This window comes from Peromyscus californicus, unplaced genomic scaffold (genome assembly GCF_007827085.1).
Source record: "Peromyscus californicus insignis strain IS unplaced genomic scaffold, ASM782708v3 Scaffold_15__1_contigs__length_86483966, whole genome shotgun sequence".
NCBI lineage: Eukaryota > Metazoa > Chordata > Mammalia > Rodentia > Cricetidae > Peromyscus > Peromyscus californicus.
Window position 1 is genome coordinate 47,546,901 of NW_026294447.1, and position 17,523 is coordinate 47,564,423.

At 40.0% G+C, this 17,523-nt stretch overlaps 2 protein-coding genes across 14 annotated transcripts in view; one reads left to right on the forward strand and one right to left on the reverse strand.

The window, feature by feature from the left end:
- Zc3h14 (zinc finger CCCH-type containing 14) overlaps nt 1–5,980 on the forward strand; it is a 45,285-nt gene extending 39,305 nt beyond the window's left edge. For 6 of the 9 annotated variants that reach the window (XM_052738722.1, XM_052738726.1, XM_052738724.1 and 3 more), the window contains 5 exons: nt 1,342–1,462; nt 2,957–3,093; nt 3,376–3,467; nt 3,755–3,861; nt 4,756–5,980. In XM_052738722.1, the coding sequence (XP_052594682.1) occupies nt 1,342–1,462; nt 2,957–3,093; nt 3,376–3,467; nt 3,755–3,861; nt 4,756–4,762 (464 nt within the window). In that variant the 3' untranslated portion in view covers nt 4,763–5,980. The remainder of the gene's footprint in view (nt 1–1,341; nt 1,463–2,956; nt 3,094–3,375; nt 3,468–3,754; nt 3,862–4,755) is intronic. The other 3 variants (XM_052738723.1, XM_052738727.1, XM_052738725.1) reach the window with 1 other exon arrangement.
- Nucleotides 5,981–7,586: 1,606 nt separating this feature from the next.
- Eml5 (EMAP like 5) overlaps nt 7,587–17,523 on the reverse strand; it is a 115,352-nt gene continuing 105,415 nt past the window's right edge. For 3 of the 5 annotated variants that reach the window (XM_052738733.1, XM_052738732.1, XM_052738737.1), the window contains 8 exons: nt 14,974–15,088; nt 12,925–13,113; nt 12,603–12,775; nt 10,921–11,083; nt 10,391–10,494; nt 9,654–9,807; nt 9,020–9,120; nt 7,587–8,765 (listed from right to left, as the gene is read on the reverse strand). In XM_052738733.1, the coding sequence (XP_052594693.1) occupies nt 8,729–8,765; nt 9,020–9,120; nt 9,654–9,807; nt 10,391–10,494; nt 10,921–11,083; nt 12,603–12,775; nt 12,925–13,113; nt 14,974–15,088 (1,036 nt within the window). In that variant the 3' untranslated portion in view covers nt 7,587–8,728. Of the gene's footprint in view, nt 8,766–9,019; nt 9,121–9,653; nt 9,808–10,390; nt 10,495–10,920; nt 11,084–12,602; nt 12,776–12,924; nt 13,114–14,973; nt 15,089–17,523 lie in introns of those variants that run through there. The other 2 variants (XM_052738734.1, XM_052738735.1) reach the window with 2 other exon arrangements.

A 17,523-nucleotide genomic window follows, 5' to 3' on the forward strand; every position in this document is an offset into this window, starting at 1 on the left:
AAAGTGAGTGAGCTTCCCCCTTCCAAAGCTGGTAGGTTTTCTTTAGAAATTTTCAAAGAACATTTATATACTAAGTTTAAAATAAATAACTTTCTATTTTTATTATTTTGCTGTATAAGCGATCAAGCCCAGGGCCTTGTGGATGCTGAATAAGCATTCACTGCAGGGCTGACCTCCCAGTCCTGCTCCTTTCAAAGTAGCATAGGAATCTGTATCAGAAATAACATAATAGTTGGTCAGGCTCCTGTCTGCACATGACACTGCTGTGTTCTCATGTAGGGAGAACAGAAGTTGGGTCACTAGAGCAGAAGTGTTGCCTCCTTTGTATCATCATCTGATTCTGAGCAAAATGACTTTCAGAGATGTTAGAGTTTGCTAAGGTGTTTAAATGAACTGCTACCATGCAGAGCCAGATAATGCCCTACCAGAGCTTGGCACCACTGCTGCAGTATAGCTGAGGTGAGAGTTGGCATCATAAACAATGTGAACAGATAACATGTAAGATCCAGTGATGATATTTTTTGACTGATGTCTCAGATCCAAAGGCAGCAGATTATGGCTTTCATGTATAATTTTATTTGGTGCCATAGTTTCATGCAGATGTCTTATGAAAAGTTAAGAGGGTCCATTCTCATGTGCCATAGTAGTTGATATTGTAATTGGACATGACTGAATGCAGAGACGGGGAACTCCTTCAGTGAGACTTGTTTTCCAGGTCATGGTGCCCCAGTCTGACCAACTTAGGATCTTACCCAATCAGACTTCAGACTTGCTCTGCAGATGACCTCCCTCCCTAACCCCTACCCTAGGCAGTGCTAGTCCATTTTAGGTAAAGCTGTTTTCTGTTTAGATAGCAAGGAGAGTTCGGTGCCTTTACTCAATACCTCAGCAGTTGGGGATACTGGACACTTGTCATTTTGATGGCATACGAAAATTACTTCTATTCCTAGTCAGCATCTATTTTCAGCTTCAGTGGGTTTTGTTCTGTTCTGTTTTGTTTTGGTTTTGGTTTTTGTTATTGTTGTTGGGTTTTTTGTTTTTGGTTTTTGACATCCTTCACTTTCATATTTTTCTGAGTGAGACTGAAATGTAGACTTTGGTGAAAACTGGAGCTGTACCTGCAGAGTCCCTGTGTTCTTGAGGTTTTAGTATGACAACTCTGGTCTCCTTCCTGCTAACCTTAGGTTCCGTTACTAGGATTGTCCGTATCATTTGGGGTTATTTTGTAGGGCCGCAAACAATAACACACAATTTTGAGACTTGGGTTTGGGGCTTATTTATTGAATAAAAACCCTTTACTGAAACTGTAATTAACAAAATGCTCTTAATTCCTCTTTGAAGCTGAGATGACTGACCTGAGTATGGCACAAAAACCAGAAAAGCTTTTGGAGCGCTGCAAGTACTGGCCTACTTGTAAAAATGGGGATGAGTGTGTATACCATCATCCCATTTCACCTTGCAAGTGAGTAATAATATCAAATGGATATTTTGCATATTAATCTACATCCTATAACTTTTTCTTTTCCTTTGTAGAGAAGTTTCATAAGTGAACATAATACTTGATAATAACTGTAACCCACCCTAGAGCTCTGTATGTGTGCATGTTTTAAAAATGGTTTGTTTGGTATGTATTCTGAAATGTCTGGGTCCGTTGGGGTTCCTGTACATCACGTGTAACTATACAGTTAGTATATATTTGTTCACAGACATCATCTTATTTAGGTTGGGAGTAAATTGAGTTATATAAGTAATGAAAAAATATTCTAGATGTGGGTTAGTTTTCCTTACCAACTGGCTGACATAATGCAGGGAATTTTGTGAGATTATTGGGTTTTTTTTTTTTTTTTTCTTTTTCAAGACAAGGTTTCTCTGTATAGTTTTGGTGCCTGTCCTGGATCTCGCTTTGTAGACCAGCCTGGCCTCAAACTCACAGAGATCCACCTGGTTCTGCCTCCCAAGTGCTGGAATTAAAGGCGTGCGCCACCACCACCCAGCATGAGATTGTTTTTAGGTGGTGTTTTTTGTTTTGTTGGTCCCATGACTAGACTATGTCCATGTTTTGACTGTAAGTACATGTAGCATCATTACATAAGGACTGTAGGATGAATCTTTTATAGTATAGTGCCTTGCACATAAGATATGCTTACTGTTTTTTAATTTACTTAAGATTTGGGGCTGGAGAGATGGCTCAGCGGTTAAGAGCACTGGCTGCTCTTCCAGAGGACCCAGGTTCAATTCCCAGCACCTACTTGGCAGCTCACACAGCTGTCTGTAATTCTAGTTCCAAGGGATCTGACACCCTTACTCAGACATACATGCAGGTAAAACATCAGTGCACATAAAATAAAAATAAATATATTATTTAAAAAGTGAAATTCAGAATTACAAAAGTAGAATGACTCAAAACCTCTCTTCTATGATGTCTTGGGTTTCAACATGGTAGAGTTCCTCCAAATTTGAAATACAGTTGTATTCTAGTTTGGTATTTAGCTTCCTTTGAAAAAGTACTAATTGCCTCCTCACCACAGAGAATTGAAGCCAGCGTTTCATGTATACTAGGCTTTGCTCTGCACTGAACTATTTTCCTAGTCCATTATATGTGTGTGTGTGTGTGTGTGTGTGTGTGTGTGTGTGTGTGTGTGTGTGTGTGTGTGTGTGTGTGTGTGTGAGAGTGAGTGAGTGAGAAGAGAGACAGAGTCTGGATACCACATGTGTGCAGGTGCCTCCAGAGGCCAAAAGAGGGCATTGGAAACCCTGGAGCTGGAGGTACAGGCAATAGACATAGCCACTCAGTGTTGGTACTGGGAACTGAACTCAGATCCTCTAGAAGAGCAGGAAGTGCTTGTAACTGCAGAGCTATCTTTCCAGCCATGTATGGTGTTTGTGAAGTCCTTCTACAAAAAAGCTAATAACATCGAGAATGTTAAATATGAATAATAAACTTTTTGTTTTGTAGAGCCTTTCCCAATTGTAAATTTGCTGAAAAATGTTTATTTGTGCATCCAAATTGTAAATATGATGCAAAGTGTACTAAACCAGACTGTCCCTTCACTCACATGAGTAGAAGAATTCCAGTACTGACTTCAAAACCAGGTGAGTGACTTTGTGCACTGTTGTATTTGAGTGAAAAAGTAGAAAGTGATATTTTTCTGGCTCTAAGTGAACTGAAACAACAAAAGAATAGTTTTTAAAATGATTTTAGCATTTAAAGAACAAATCTGCCCTTCTTCTAAAACTCTTGTCATTTCATCTTGACTGATAGATAAAAGTTGATGTTCTAAATTGAGTCTTGCCTCTTTACCAATACCAGCAGACTGTATTAAAAGCTGACATTGCCACATAGATGTGACCATTCTTCATTCTGCTTCTTGTCAGTAGTCCCATCACCAGCACCATCTTCTAATGGGCAGCTCTGCCGATACTTCCCAGCTTGTAAGAAAATGGAATGTCCCTTCTACCACCCAAAAGTAAGGAATTTTACTTTCCAAAACAGGTGTTAGTGGTAATCTCTCATTCTCAAGTTCGGGTTTCTCGTGTGTGTACATCTTACTTTTATTTATGTGTATGTGTGGGTTTGTGCACATGTTAGCAGGTACCCTGCTATGACTGCTTAGATATTGTGTCGGGGAGGCATGTTTGTTAAGGCTTCTGTTAGTTTAGTTACAGTGGACTGCTTAGGTTATCTCCTGTGTAGATTTCCCTGTATTATCTTGCAGGTTTTGTTGAAGTTTGCTCCTGTCTTGTTTCTGTTTAGCACTGTAGGTTTAATACTCAGTGTACAAGACCAGACTGCACATTTTATCACCCCACCATTACTGTACCACCAAGACATGCCTTGAAATGGATTCGACCTCAAACTAGGTAAGGATTTAAGTTAGCTTTTCTGATTCTAATGTCATTTAGAATTACATGCTACTGTGTATAAGCACACAAATCTGAGGGAAATTGAATTTTTTTTCTCCTCTGTGCTTTTAAAATTAAACAAGGATCTTGTAGCAAAACTGATTTACTACAAGAACTACATTTACCCAGTGATGACTTTGTTTAACCAACATCATCTCCAGATGAGTTTTGTTTTTGAATCCGGAGCATGATGTAAACTAGGCAGCCACTCCCCTCCACCTTCAGCCCCTCTAACTTCAGAGCATCAACAGTACAAACATGACACCTAGGCCAGCAGACTGTCTGTGTGTATGTGTAACACACTGCTCAACAGTCCAGGTCAGGGCCAGGGAGACTGCTTAGTCTATAAAGTGCTTGCCTCACAAGCTCGAGGACCTATCCGACTTTGATCCCCAGAACCCATGTCAAAATGTGGGGCATGGTAGCATGCACTTGTAATCCCAGAGATGGGAAGGCAGAGACAGGGGACAGATCCTTGGGGTTTGCTGGCCAGCCAGTTCAGCTACTTGGTGAGTTCAAGGTCCCTGAGAGACCCTGAATTTAACAGAATGGTGGGTAGTGTTTGTGAAGATGACATTTGAGGTTGTCCTCTGGCCTACACATGCATGCCCACACATGCATAAACAACTAAAAGGAGTCCTAAGTCAGTTTTCTTAGACTTTAGTGATGGCAAAATACTGAAGTTTCAGAACATTTTAACATGGCCTAGAAGTTAAATTGCCTAATTTTTAAACTTTTGTCTCCTTTATATAATTGAATTCTTTAAAGACCAAACACCTTAACTAGAAGTTAAGCTTTGTATTTATATGTGGAGCAGTTAATTTAAAAATTTTTTTGGTTTTATTTACTCAGCGAATGATGCCCTAGCCCTACCTGGCAAGAAGATCATGCAGTTTGAAAGCTTCCATCTTCTGATGAGAGAGATTCTACAGAACTTGTCATGTCTTTGAAATTTAGAATATATTGCTTTCATAATATGAATTTTATTGCCTAACTGAAGTGTCTAATTTTTCAAGTTTGTAAGTTTATTAAGTGGTTTCAGCATTTTTTGTTTGTTTGTTTTGACTGTGAAAGAGACAGTTTAAAGAGAAGCCAGATTCTATTAAAACATTGGCGGCATGTTTGTACATTGCTGGTTAACATCATTTCTGGTGTGGTACTGCAGCTTAGGGCTGTAGTGCCATGGGAAGGCCATGGTCCTCAAAGCTGAATCACTTTCCCAAAGATGATACAGTGTTTTCACATTGAGTTACAAATATTGCATCATCATTGAGGAAATAGGAGTGGCCAAAATACTGAGGCAGCTTTGAACAACTAGTTTAAGTTTTCTTTTTAATGTCTAAATGAATTTGCTTTGAAAAGCATAATACAGACTCTTAGTTTAAGTGCTACTCTGGTAAAGTGGACTGAGGTCCCTTGCCTTCTGTGAAAGTAAGTAGTGACATGGTCATAGAGGGTGAACATGGTTGGAATGACAAATGCAAAAACATATGAACAATTCCTTGAAATATTTCCATTTACTATCAGCATATAATTTTAAAATAATTTTTGGGGGACTACATTATCACAAAATCATACAAAAAAATTTTACAGGTATATACAGAAAGTTTCAGAAAACAGACTTTGAACTCACAAGAGTATAAATATACATATATATTCCCATATTCTGAAAAATATTGTCAGAAATAACTCCACAGAAAATATACTTAGTTACTCCTAAAGATTGTTCTTGAAATGTAGAAGTTAAGATTTAAGTGGTATATTTTAAATGACAGAACTATATATAATTACAGAGATCGTATGGGTAAATGTCACAATAGGTTGAAACTTGGCCACTGTATTACAGAGTGTTATGTGTGTGGTTTTTGAAACTGTTAAGGCAAGAAGTGTCAAATGTTTTAAATAACAGACAACTGATTTCAAAGACTTGATGTTTTTAAAAATTAAAGTATAAGAGGGAGTTAGCAAAAGGGATAATAAAAGCTCAAACATTTTCAGGACCAAATTTAAACTGTTCAGATACGTAAGGATGGATAATAAAGTCACATCTATAAACGTCTGTGTTTAACATTGTGGAGCCAGCCGCCTACTGCTGTGGTCATTGCCTTCCCATTGAGAGAGAAAAGCATTAGCTAATTATTCAACCACTTCATAAGCTGGTCTTGACCATGCTAATCCCAGAGGGTAAAGATTAGAAACGGCAAAAGAACAGAGAAGACAAGGGCCTAAAAAGTGGCTTGCTGCATAAGTTCAGGTGATTCTTCATTCTGTAAGTGCATTCCATTAAATTTAAGGCATTCATTCTAACTTTGCGTCTTAGCTGAAGAATTTTGTTGAAAATTGTGTCAGTTTCCAGAACTAGGCTTTTTAACTATCACTTTCTAAAAATATGTGCAGGTATGTTCTCTTAACTGTCCAATAAGAATAGGAGCAGGGGACAGGGACTTAGATGGTTTAGCTTTTTATAAGAAAAGAGCATGTGACAGACCAATTATTTTCTGTTACTGAGTAAGTAGACAGAGACTGTAAACACATTAAAGTGTTCTTTTTTTAAGGTAGGGTCTCACATACTACAGGCTAGCCTCAAATGCACTATGTAGCCAAGAGTGACTTTGAATTTCTGATTCTGTGCTTGTACCTGGGATTCTAGGCGTGCCCCACTTGTATGTGGTACTAGGGATAATTAAATGCAGAGCTTTACAAATTCCAGGTAAGCACTCTTACCAGCTGAGCTACATGCTCCAGCCCCACATTTAATGGTTTGTTGTTCAATCCTGTGGTTTACAGACAGGCTTACTTTGACCCTAAAACAATTTACTGGACTACTTGTTCTAAATGAAACCCCCGCAAGAAGTCACACAGAGAAAGTAATGGACATGGTTGATGATGATGCAGAGTACCAGAGTGTACTGCATGCTTTGGCATACTTTTACATAGGAAACAAGTGGGACAGCAATAACTGGTGGCAGTCTTGGGCTATAAATTCAGATAGTACAGGTACACACCATAATTCTCTGGATTTAAAAACTATAGGGCAGATTCTATACAATTTGTCACCCTTTTCACAGTTGGTGGCTAATCAGCAAGGTGGCCCTATAATAACTACTTAAAAGTCAGCCTGACCTCTGGTCTTTAGTCACAGAACTGACCACTGCCATGATAAAGACTTGCCAGGTTGGCCACTTTGGGGGACAAAAATACAGTGGAAGCAGTTTTTTCTTTATTGTTTACTTGCTTAACATTAATGGACTTTTACAGAACTGAAAATTTTCTTTAACTAAAAGCTGGCAAGCTGTCCAGAGGGAAAACCTTAGAACTAAATACCGTGCTTAATATTTGAAGCATTTTTCTTTTTATAGGAATTCTTTAATTTATTGGCTGCCATTTTATATAATATCAATGCATTCTAAAACTTGGCCTAATTTAGATGGACCATTCGGCATGAGCAATGGAAGAGCTACCTTATGCTTTAAGTTTCTTGCAGTCTCTTCATCAGCCTTCAGCTTTAAAACGACCAGCTCCAGGCACTGCTTAGATAAAAGTTCTTTGATACGATATGTTAATTCTGGGTTTAATATTCACAATTTTTTAACCATAGAAAACATATCGAACCAAACGATTCCAGAAGCCTGGGGGGAGAGGGGCGGCGGGGGCGGGGGGGGGGGGGGGGGGGGGGGGGGGGGGGGGAGGTCTATGCTAAAAAGATAATTCACACAGTAAAATAAAAAAGGGAAATAACCAGTAGAGCATCCTCAGTGTCTACACATGTAGAAAAATAATTTTTACACAGCAGTCTACTGGATTTTCATCTTGAGGAAACTAGTGAGGCTAAACAGCGATGTCCTGGACGGTAAGTCCCAATCTTTGGCAGCGTTAAAGTGGAAGGATTCTGACTGAGTTCTTCAGATGAACCTGGAGTCATTCATTTTGGAAAACAGCCTTATAGCATGGCATTCATCTAGTTTTTCTCAATACAAAACTATAAAATTTTATGCCCAGTGTTATTAGTGTATGAATTTAATGCTTTTGTTTACACAATAAACAAATGTTTATTAATTAGATCATACCTTTAAATATGCAGGATTAACTTTCAGTTAAGAGCTATTGCTATCACAGAACCTTAAAAAACTGTACACTTGGAAATGAACCTTCATTGTATCACTTTCCTATTAATGAGGCCATAATTGTGATTCAAAGTTTTATAGAGATGGCTTCAAAACACAAAGATTGACAGCTCAAAAGTGAAACTGTAGTCATCATATGCTGCTGACTTTGGATCTGTTCCTCAGTTCAGACTGTAAGGAGAAGTCTCCTTTGTAGAGGGCACTAAACTAATGTTTAAGAAACATTTGCCAAGAAAGCTTGTGTAAGTTCCCTTAAGAAAAACGTTTGCATTTTGAAAACTGACACTTTAGGGTGATGGTTGCTTTTTCCTTTCCTTGTACAAGGGTGAAATATTTCATTGAAGACACGTTAGAAATGAGAAAATTTTCCATTTTTTTTTTTAAGACTGCTGTACCCTAAAACTCCTAGGCAAGTCTGTCAAAATTGCATACTCCTTAGTAAGAGGAGGATGGCTTCTGTCAAATAACTCAGTCATTCCCTGCAGTGTAATGATCTGGCAGTGTGCAGATTATGGGTTGGTACATACAGCAAGCATTTTGAACTGTCAGTCTTCTGCTGTGTGGATGATTCTGCGCATCCCTCCCCGTCATTCTTCAGTTAGCACCACTGGACCATGCGGAGTTTGGTTTTGGTGTTTTTGTCATGGAACTGGTCTCTTGAGGTGAGATTTGTTGAGTCTTCTCAGCATCATACCAGCGGTTCAGTGAGGCATATGTACACATTTCCAGACAAACAAACTGCAATCAGAAAACAGTGACAAGGAGTGCATCACATTCTAGATTTTCAGATTTTGCCAATTTATCTTTGGTTTGGTTTGGTACAGTTAACTCTTTGGTTTGTTTATATGAGGTTAATGGCTTTGGAGTCATTGGTTATGTTACCATCTGGTAAATGCTGGCCGTGTTCATTATCGAAGCTATATAGAGTTGTTTTATTAAGTCTTTACTAGTAACGAAGTATTCGTGCTTTTCCTGGACTGACAGATACTGACCTGCAGTCATCACCTCCAGCACTGACAACATGTCGATCACCACTGGTAAACCGAATATTTGTCACGTGGGGGGAATGACCCAAGAACCTCTTGTGCTTTGCCTAAAACAGAAACAAAGCTCCCTCAGCAATGATGTGTACAAAGGTTCCCATAATTTATCACAAGAGAGGTAGACCCCCAGCAATTATTCGAACGAGTGTACAGGTCTGTGTACAAAAAAGTCATTTGGGCAGTCATGTCTACAGGACCCTGGAAGCTTTTCTCTGCGAAAAATGAGGGGGGTAGCACTTAGTAATTGATTATAGGTTTGATTTTTTTTTTTAAAGCTCTTTAGAACTTACCTATGAGTTTTCAAAGACTATAGGGAAATTTTGTTTTTTGAAACAAGGTCTTACTCAGGCTATCCTTGAATTCAGAAATCTGCCTCTGGAGTACTGGGATCAAAGGTGGGCATCACCACACCTGGCCTAGAAGATCTGTTTTGAATAGCTTTTATTTTGGGTGTTGAGGAAACTTGAGGAAATAAATTTTTTACTACAGTATTTTCATATCAGGATCATTACATTTTAAATATGTGGGGGGAAATATGAATCATCAAGATACAACTACAGTAATGCAAAAACACTAAACTTACAAATTTTTCTGGGCACGGAAAGTCGTACAACTTAACCATGCCAAAGTCATCTCCTGTCACAAGGCTGATTCCTGAATGAGATACACAGGCACAGGTGACATCCGCTTTCTCAGCATGTCTGGACCAGATTCCCATAACTTCATCTCCCATAATACTGGAGGGGAAAAGCAAGTGCACCACAGAAAGCACAGACATTTAACCATATTAAATAAAAAGAACAACTGCCTCTGTCTCCCAAGTGCTGGGTTAAAGATGTATGTCATCACACCTTGTCCTAACAGCTGTTTCATTGCTGTTGACCGTTTAGGAAAATGCCATGACATATTCAAGGTCATTACACTAATTCTTTACAAGAACTTGTTGAGCCATGGAAACTGATAAAGTGTAGGACAATGTTTAATCAGCAGGAGTCCCAGAATCAACACATTTTTTCGAGAATTCAAGATAGGATAACAATATCATGTATTCCCTACCCCTTTTTTTTTTTTTAGATGGTAATGCCATATATCCTTGGCTAGCCTCAAGTTTGCTATGTAGATCAAGCTTGCCTTGAACCTGACTCAGTTCTCTCTGCCTCCCACATGCTAGGACAACAGGAGTTGAGCAGCCATGCCTACTCTGTTTTCCTGCTTTCTGCTCAAACGCGGCATTGTTCATGCTAGAAAAGCACTCTGCCACATTCCCAGCCCCCATTCTCCAACTTTTCTAACCTCAAAAGTCACAAGTGAAATGTTTACCTCGTCCAGGTAGCCCATGTGATCCTATCAATGGCAGCATGATCCACGAGGTGTTTTCCTGAAGGCACTTCATAGACATGCCGTTTATAGCAGCCACTAGAAACCTAGTCTCAAAACGAGGAAAAATCCATATGTGTTGTCATGAGGATGCAGACATTACAGCAAAATGTGGAGGGAAGGTAATGAGATGCAGGTGAGAATAACAAATGCAGAATGAGCAGATACCAGGGTCTAATGCACCGCAATAAACACTAGAGGCCACCATCTACTAGAGTTGGAACTCCTGAAAAATGAGATTCTAAACACTTGCCACAAAATCTTCTCTGAAATAATGGGCATGATAATTATATACATAATCCATAACGTGTACACATAAATAGTAAAGTTTAATTCCACAAAGAGTAGGACACAATACAGAAGCAAAACAGGTCAATGAGTTCAGGTAAAGTCCCCGGGGCTTTAAATGCATTCACTAAAGACACACACACAAGCAAGCACTTCATAAACTGGGTGCAGTGTTGGTGCTGTACCTGGAGATGTCGGCTATCTGCAGAGAAGTCCATTTGAATGACAAAGCTTGGAATGTCTTTGCAGTAGCTGATTCTGTTAAGGGTGGGACCCAATGTTAGGTCATAAAAGTCCACCGAGTTCTCACTAGAACCCACTGCCAAATACCGGGAATCTGGACTAAATCTGAACACATAAAATGTTAAAAAAAAAAAAATGTTAGGTCCCATGTAATTGTTCACCTGTTTTTAAGATCAGGGACTTAGTCTAGCACCTGAAAATCAGCTTATGTTTGATATGGCTTTAAGTTACCTAGGAGACATAACTGAGCAAGCACGCAGATTCTATTTGCCTATTAACATTTAGTAAAGGTTTTTACATTTTGCTTATATATTAAATATCTTGTCTTCCAATTCTATTTTTAAAATAACTTTTTGTTTTGGTTTGGTTTTGTTGTTTTGAGACAGGTTTTCTCTATGTAGCCCTGGCTATCCTGGAACTTGTTCTATAGACCAAGCTTAACCTCAAACTCAGAGATCTGCTTGCCTCTGCCACCCGAGTGCTGTGATTAGAGGTGTTCACCACCACAACTGGCTTGAAAATAACTGTGAAAACATTCCAGAATCGCTAAATTAACATACTTTATAAGACAGAAAAACGATGTCTTAATATCCAAATACAGCCAAATTAGGGTGAAATGACAACTTCAAGCTGGAAGAATATTTGTTAAAAGACAAATCACAAAAGTTCTCCCCTATGGGAAGCAGTAGGGGCCAAACTCAGTCTTGAAAAATGTCCCATGAGTCCTGTCGAGTAACAATAGAGACATGTAGAGGTGAATGAAATCCTTGAGATTTCTTTTATAAAAGGATTTTACAGTTGAAAACACCCATTTTTGACAGACCTGGACCCAATAATCTTATCAATTCACAGAGTGTTCTGGAAGGGTAGCTACTATGAAAATTAGTTGAAGCACTACGAAACAAAGGATCAAGAACAGTTCAAGACCGCAGAGACCACTCAGTAGGTAAAGTCTCCTGCTGCCAAGCCTGACAAGCTGAGTTCAATCCCCAGACACACATGGTGGAAGTTGTCCTCTGAGCATCACTGGTGCCCCCCCCGGGGGGGGGGGGTACACACCCACACACGTACACAGCAAATGGAATCCTTCAGAAAAGGGTTTGCTTAGTTTGAATTCTGGGACACAGATATTTCGTGAGGATTGGCTGAATGAATGAACTGAGAAGGCATGTAAAAGGCAGTCAGGAGAAGCCTATGGGGAGGAAGGCCACAGTTGATCTGTGAAGCCTTGTTGAGATTAAGCAACAGTATTTTAACCTTTGTTTTCAAACTTCTGGATGACTGCTGGCTCTCATGTTAACAGTACAAAACAGTTCTCAGCAAAGTGAGAGTTTTCTGTGCATGTCTAGTACCATAAGATAATATAGGTAATGTTCATTTAGAATTTTTTATTTAGCAAGGAGAATTTAAATATAACCACACCAGCATACAGCTGGTGTAATGTGTAGGTGCTAGGGATGTAGCTCAAGAGATGGAGCCTTTACCTCAAAGGCATGAGAGGTCATTGGTATGATCCCCTATATTGCAAAAAGAAGGGATTGCCTGTCAGGACCTATTCTGGTTGTATGGACATTTGCATGCTGTAAAAATCAGCTAGAAAAATCTATTCCATCTGCTGACTAACCTGATATCATGGATTGCACATCGCCTGTCTCTCTTCTTTCCCCATATTTTCAGAGAACTCACAAGTAATATAATAAATTCTCCATTTTTCATTCCAATAGCCACCATGTCCCCTTCAGGGCTGTAACACACTGTCCGAGCAGCATGTCCCAAATTCACTTTGTTTAGCATCTTCTGCATAAGAAGCAAGAATCATAGGAAACACTTTACAATTGAAACCAATTTTCCCCGAACCTCAAAATAATACCAAGTTAAAGCTAGCAGATGAGGATTTCTATTTCTTAAAAACTGTAACCTCTCATTTAAAAAGTGTTTGTACCTACTTTATCAGCAATATCCCAGAGTCTCACTGTCCCATCTTCTGCAGCAGAAAGGAAAAAATCCCTGGAAGGATGTGTTGCTAGTCCCCAGATTGGCCCATCCACATGACCATTAACTAAAATGTTACATGCCGCATTTTTCTCTCCAACTTCAATAATTTCAGCATTCTTTGTCCCAACTAGTATTTTGCCCTGAAACACAAAGGGACCAATACACTTAATGTGATACAACAGTTAGTTACATGCTTTGAACTAACCTAGCTGCAAGGCAATCATTAGCTCATGAAAACCCTTCTCTTCCTAGGGACACACAATGGCAATATCCCTGGGCTACTGCATGGCAGAGTCTGTGCTAGAGACAACTCCTCTCTACAGTGATACATCTATACTCTTCTTTGACTATGATAATGTTAGGATCTCCAGAATGGGAAATAAGTGCATTGAGACACACGGAAAGAACTAGAACCCATTTTTTAGTTAAAAAGTAAGTAAACTGCTAGGTATGGTGGCCTCCACCTGAAACAGCAGCCCCTGACCAGCTCAGGTGGGATGACTTCGAGTTCCAGGCCAGCCTGGACCACACAGCAGAACTTGTCTCAACAGAAGAAGCATGGTTAAACTTAACTAGGACTTAAGTATACAGACAGGATGATACATGCACTTGGTTTATAGACACAGTGCAAGTGTATAACAGATTTTACAGCAATGTATGAGCTTTTGTTGTTTTTAAAGAAAGCAGAATAGGGAAAATTAAAGGGACACTGAAAGAGAAAGAAGGCCCTCAGGTATTTGATTGATTTTTGTTTTTCTGACTGCAAATCAATAAATGGAAAACAAGCCCCCACCCCAAACTATCATGGAGACTTTTATTGTCTTTTATTTATTTTTTGTTTATTTGTTGTTTTTGTTGGTGGTATTGTTTTCAAGACAGGGTTTCTCTTTGTAGCCCTGGCTGTCCTGGAACTCACTCTGTAGACCAGGCTGGCCTCGAACTCACAGAAATCTGCCTGCCTCTGCCCCCTGAGTGCCTGGCTAGTAGGACTTTCTAAAAAGGAACAATAATCCTTTTCTGAGAGACAGCTGAACTCAGTGTGCAACAGCTGAGCTGAGTGTGGTGGTACAGTAATTCCAGCACTCTGGAGGCTGAGGCAAGACCACAACATGGGTGACCTTTGAGTTTAACTTCATTAGCATCCATCCCTCACTCATAAACCTGAACAGTGCATTTCATAAACCACCTTACAGTCTCATTTACAAAGGGAAATTCTTTAATGTAAGATAAATAAACCATCTCATTTTTAAATTTAATTTGTAAATTTTAAAACTTTGCTTAAGGAACTAGAGATACGGTTCAGTTTAGCACTTTAGAGCAATTGCTGCTCTTCCAGAGGTCCTGGGTTAGACTCCACAGCTCACAACCATCGGGAGCTATAGTTTTCGGGGATCTGATGTCTGTGCCTGGCTTTGGTGGGCACTGGACACACATACAATACACAGATACACATGTAGGTACAACACCCATACACACAGAACAAACATCATAAAATAACAAGCTCTGCTTAACCTTGAACCTGGCTTTAAGTTACAACCTTTGAGCAATATGCTGTAAAAACTCCAAATCCTAAGACCTCTCATGCCTGGCTCACCCCCTTCTCTACTTTATTCATGCTGGCTTGCCCAGACATTCTGTATTCATGTCAAGATCCTAACCACATGTGAGTAAAGGTCCCTAAGGAAGGAAGGAACTCAGGCTATGGCCAGTAGCACCATGGAAATCTGCTGTTGCTGGAGACACATGGAGAAAGCTGCTCTAATAATAATGAGTCAATGGTGAGGATTTTCAGCCCTCTCTTACCATAAGTCAGTCGGAAGATTCAAGATAATACAGAGGTTTAAATAATGTCTAGACACAAGTTTTCTATATTAGTAAACAGTGGAAATAACAGCACCCTATGAATCATTAGTATTGCTTATTAAGTCACAAGGTGCAGGGATCACACATAGCTGTTCTCTATTTCCTGCTGCATCACACTGGCTCAAGGAACACCTTACTTTGCCTCTGCACACAGACCGAACACAATCTGTGACTTGTCCTGTCTCAAGCCTGAAGGCCCGGCATCGCCTCAGTTCCTGGTCCCACAGTTTAACTGCACCTCCTTCTTTTGACCTAGATAGATAAAAACAAAACCCAAATAAGTATTTAAAATTGACTACTACAATAATTTTCACTTTAAACACTAACTTGTCAGACTATTTTAAACACCCTATTTATAACTTCTAGAATTCTAAATTTTCAGGCAATTTAAGCATACATACTTACATTAAAGTCAAAATGTACTTTCAGTTCAGTAAATTTTATTTTGTGAAATATTCATTTTCTTCTGTCACAAGCATAAGTTTATTTAGTCCACCATACATTATAATAAATTTCTCATAATTGCTCTCCATTAAGAAAGTGCACAACACAGGATTGTTTGTTGTTTTCAAAGACTATGAGTGTGCACACATACCATGGTGTGAATATGAAGTCAGAGAACAACTCTGGAATCTGTTGTCCCCTTCCAGCTTTACCTGAGAATTAAATTCATCTCCATGCATGTATGGCAAATGTCTTAACCTGCTAAGCCGTTACACCAGCTCCACAAAACTTTTTTTTTTTTTTGATGGGTGGGGAGTTTCTAGACAGGGTTTCTCTGTGTATCAGCTCTAGTTGTCCTGGAACTCACTCTGTAGACCAAGCTGGCCTCACAGAGATCCACCTGCCTCTGACTCCTGAGTGCTGGTGGCGTGTGCCACCATGCCCAGTCCACAAAACCATTTTTAACATTAGAAAGATAACTGAGATGCAAAACAAGAAAGAGGATTATAGATGCTACGCTGCAGAATTTACTTTTAAGGGCCAAAAGGGCATCACATTTTTACGATTACTAAGATATCCTGCTGACACAATGCCGCAGGCTGTTAGTGAGGAAAGGTGTACAAAATGAGGGGTGTGGGAAACACAAGTGTTCGCAGTAACATACAACGGACAAAACAGAGCCATTCATGGATGTTCCTCTTGAAAACTGAAAAATAATTCCTCTATTTTGCTTGCCTTAGGAGAAAACACACCTTCCTGTTAAAGAAACAGCGTGCCCATTCGTGGTCAGTTGACAAGTGTGTAGGGAAAGAACTGCTCTTCTTAGTCACTGTGTGTCACCATTTGAGGTGACTGCACCGGTGGCAAATGGTCTGGACCTGTTTGGAGGGGGTGGGGCACGGGGTTTGAGGCAGTCTCCCTGCCTAGCTGTGGCAACTATCTGTGTAGAGAGACTGGCCTCAGACTCAGAGAGATCTGCCTGCCACTGCTTCTCAGGTGCTAGGATTAAAGGTGTGTGTCATTACACTTAGCCTTAATTTGATTTTTAAAAAGATTTATTATAATTTTTAAAATTATGTGCATACATGTCTGTGCTGTATGAGTGTAAGTGCCCTCAGAGCCCAGAAGAGGGCATTGGATCCTTTGAAGCTCGAGTTACAGGCAGCTCTGAGCATGAGTGCTGGGAACTGAACTCAGGTCCTCTGCAAGAGCAGTGCATGCTAATAACTGCTGAGCCATCTCTCCAGACCCTCGATTCTATTTTATTTTTTACTTTTGGTGTGTGTCTGTATGCATGGATGTATGTTGTCACAGACCACTGCTCATCCCCACCAAGTGTAGTTCTTGCCTTCCCACCATGTTTCTCAGGCCTTCTTTGGAGCTGATCCAGACTAGAGGATGGGCTTCTCCCCATTGGAAAGTGCTGGGATTACAAACGCCTGTGCTATTTGGTCTGGCTTTTCCAGCTTTTATGTGGGCTCTGGGCTGGTCCTCAGATCCTCAGGCACATAGAGCAGCATTTTTACTTACTGAGCCCTCCCCTCAGCCTAGAATCAATTTTAAGTATCTGGTTACTGTCTGGATAGTATGCTGTATAGTATACTGTATGCATTGATGTTTGAGGTCTTGTAAGAATGATTTCACAAGGTCATCTCCAGCACTCTCTCATATGACTGTGACTTGCTGCCTTACAGGGAGACACCAAGGAATAAGCTGTAATGTGGGTTGTAGAGTAAAGGTGTCCCTTCATGTCCTGTCAGCAGTACTGATGCAGGCACACAAGGACTGGGGACACCACTCTTAACCAGAAGCACAGCTGACTATGGCTGTCTCAGATAAGTAGCACTCTGGCTGCGGCAGTTCAGGCTTATCTAAAGTGTCCAAAAGTAGGCTGGCAAGATGGCACGTGGGGAAGGGCACTCCAAGCCTGATGACCTGAATGAGCCTGGAATGCACATGAGGAGGACAGAACCCATCTCCACAGGCTGTCCTCTGATTGCTACACATATGCTGGGCACACACCTTCCTCCACCCCTATACACAAAACAAATAGAAAAAATAAGTGAAAACTAAAATGCAGAAACATGATTTAAGACAAGAATTCAGAGAATCCCAGACTCACACATAAACAGCAGCAAAGGAGAAGTAACTGAGCAGCTGAGGCATGCAGCCTAGAAGAGGCCAGAATACCTAACCACAGGCCTAGGGCAGACCACAAGCAGTCAGTAAGCATATGAAAAAGG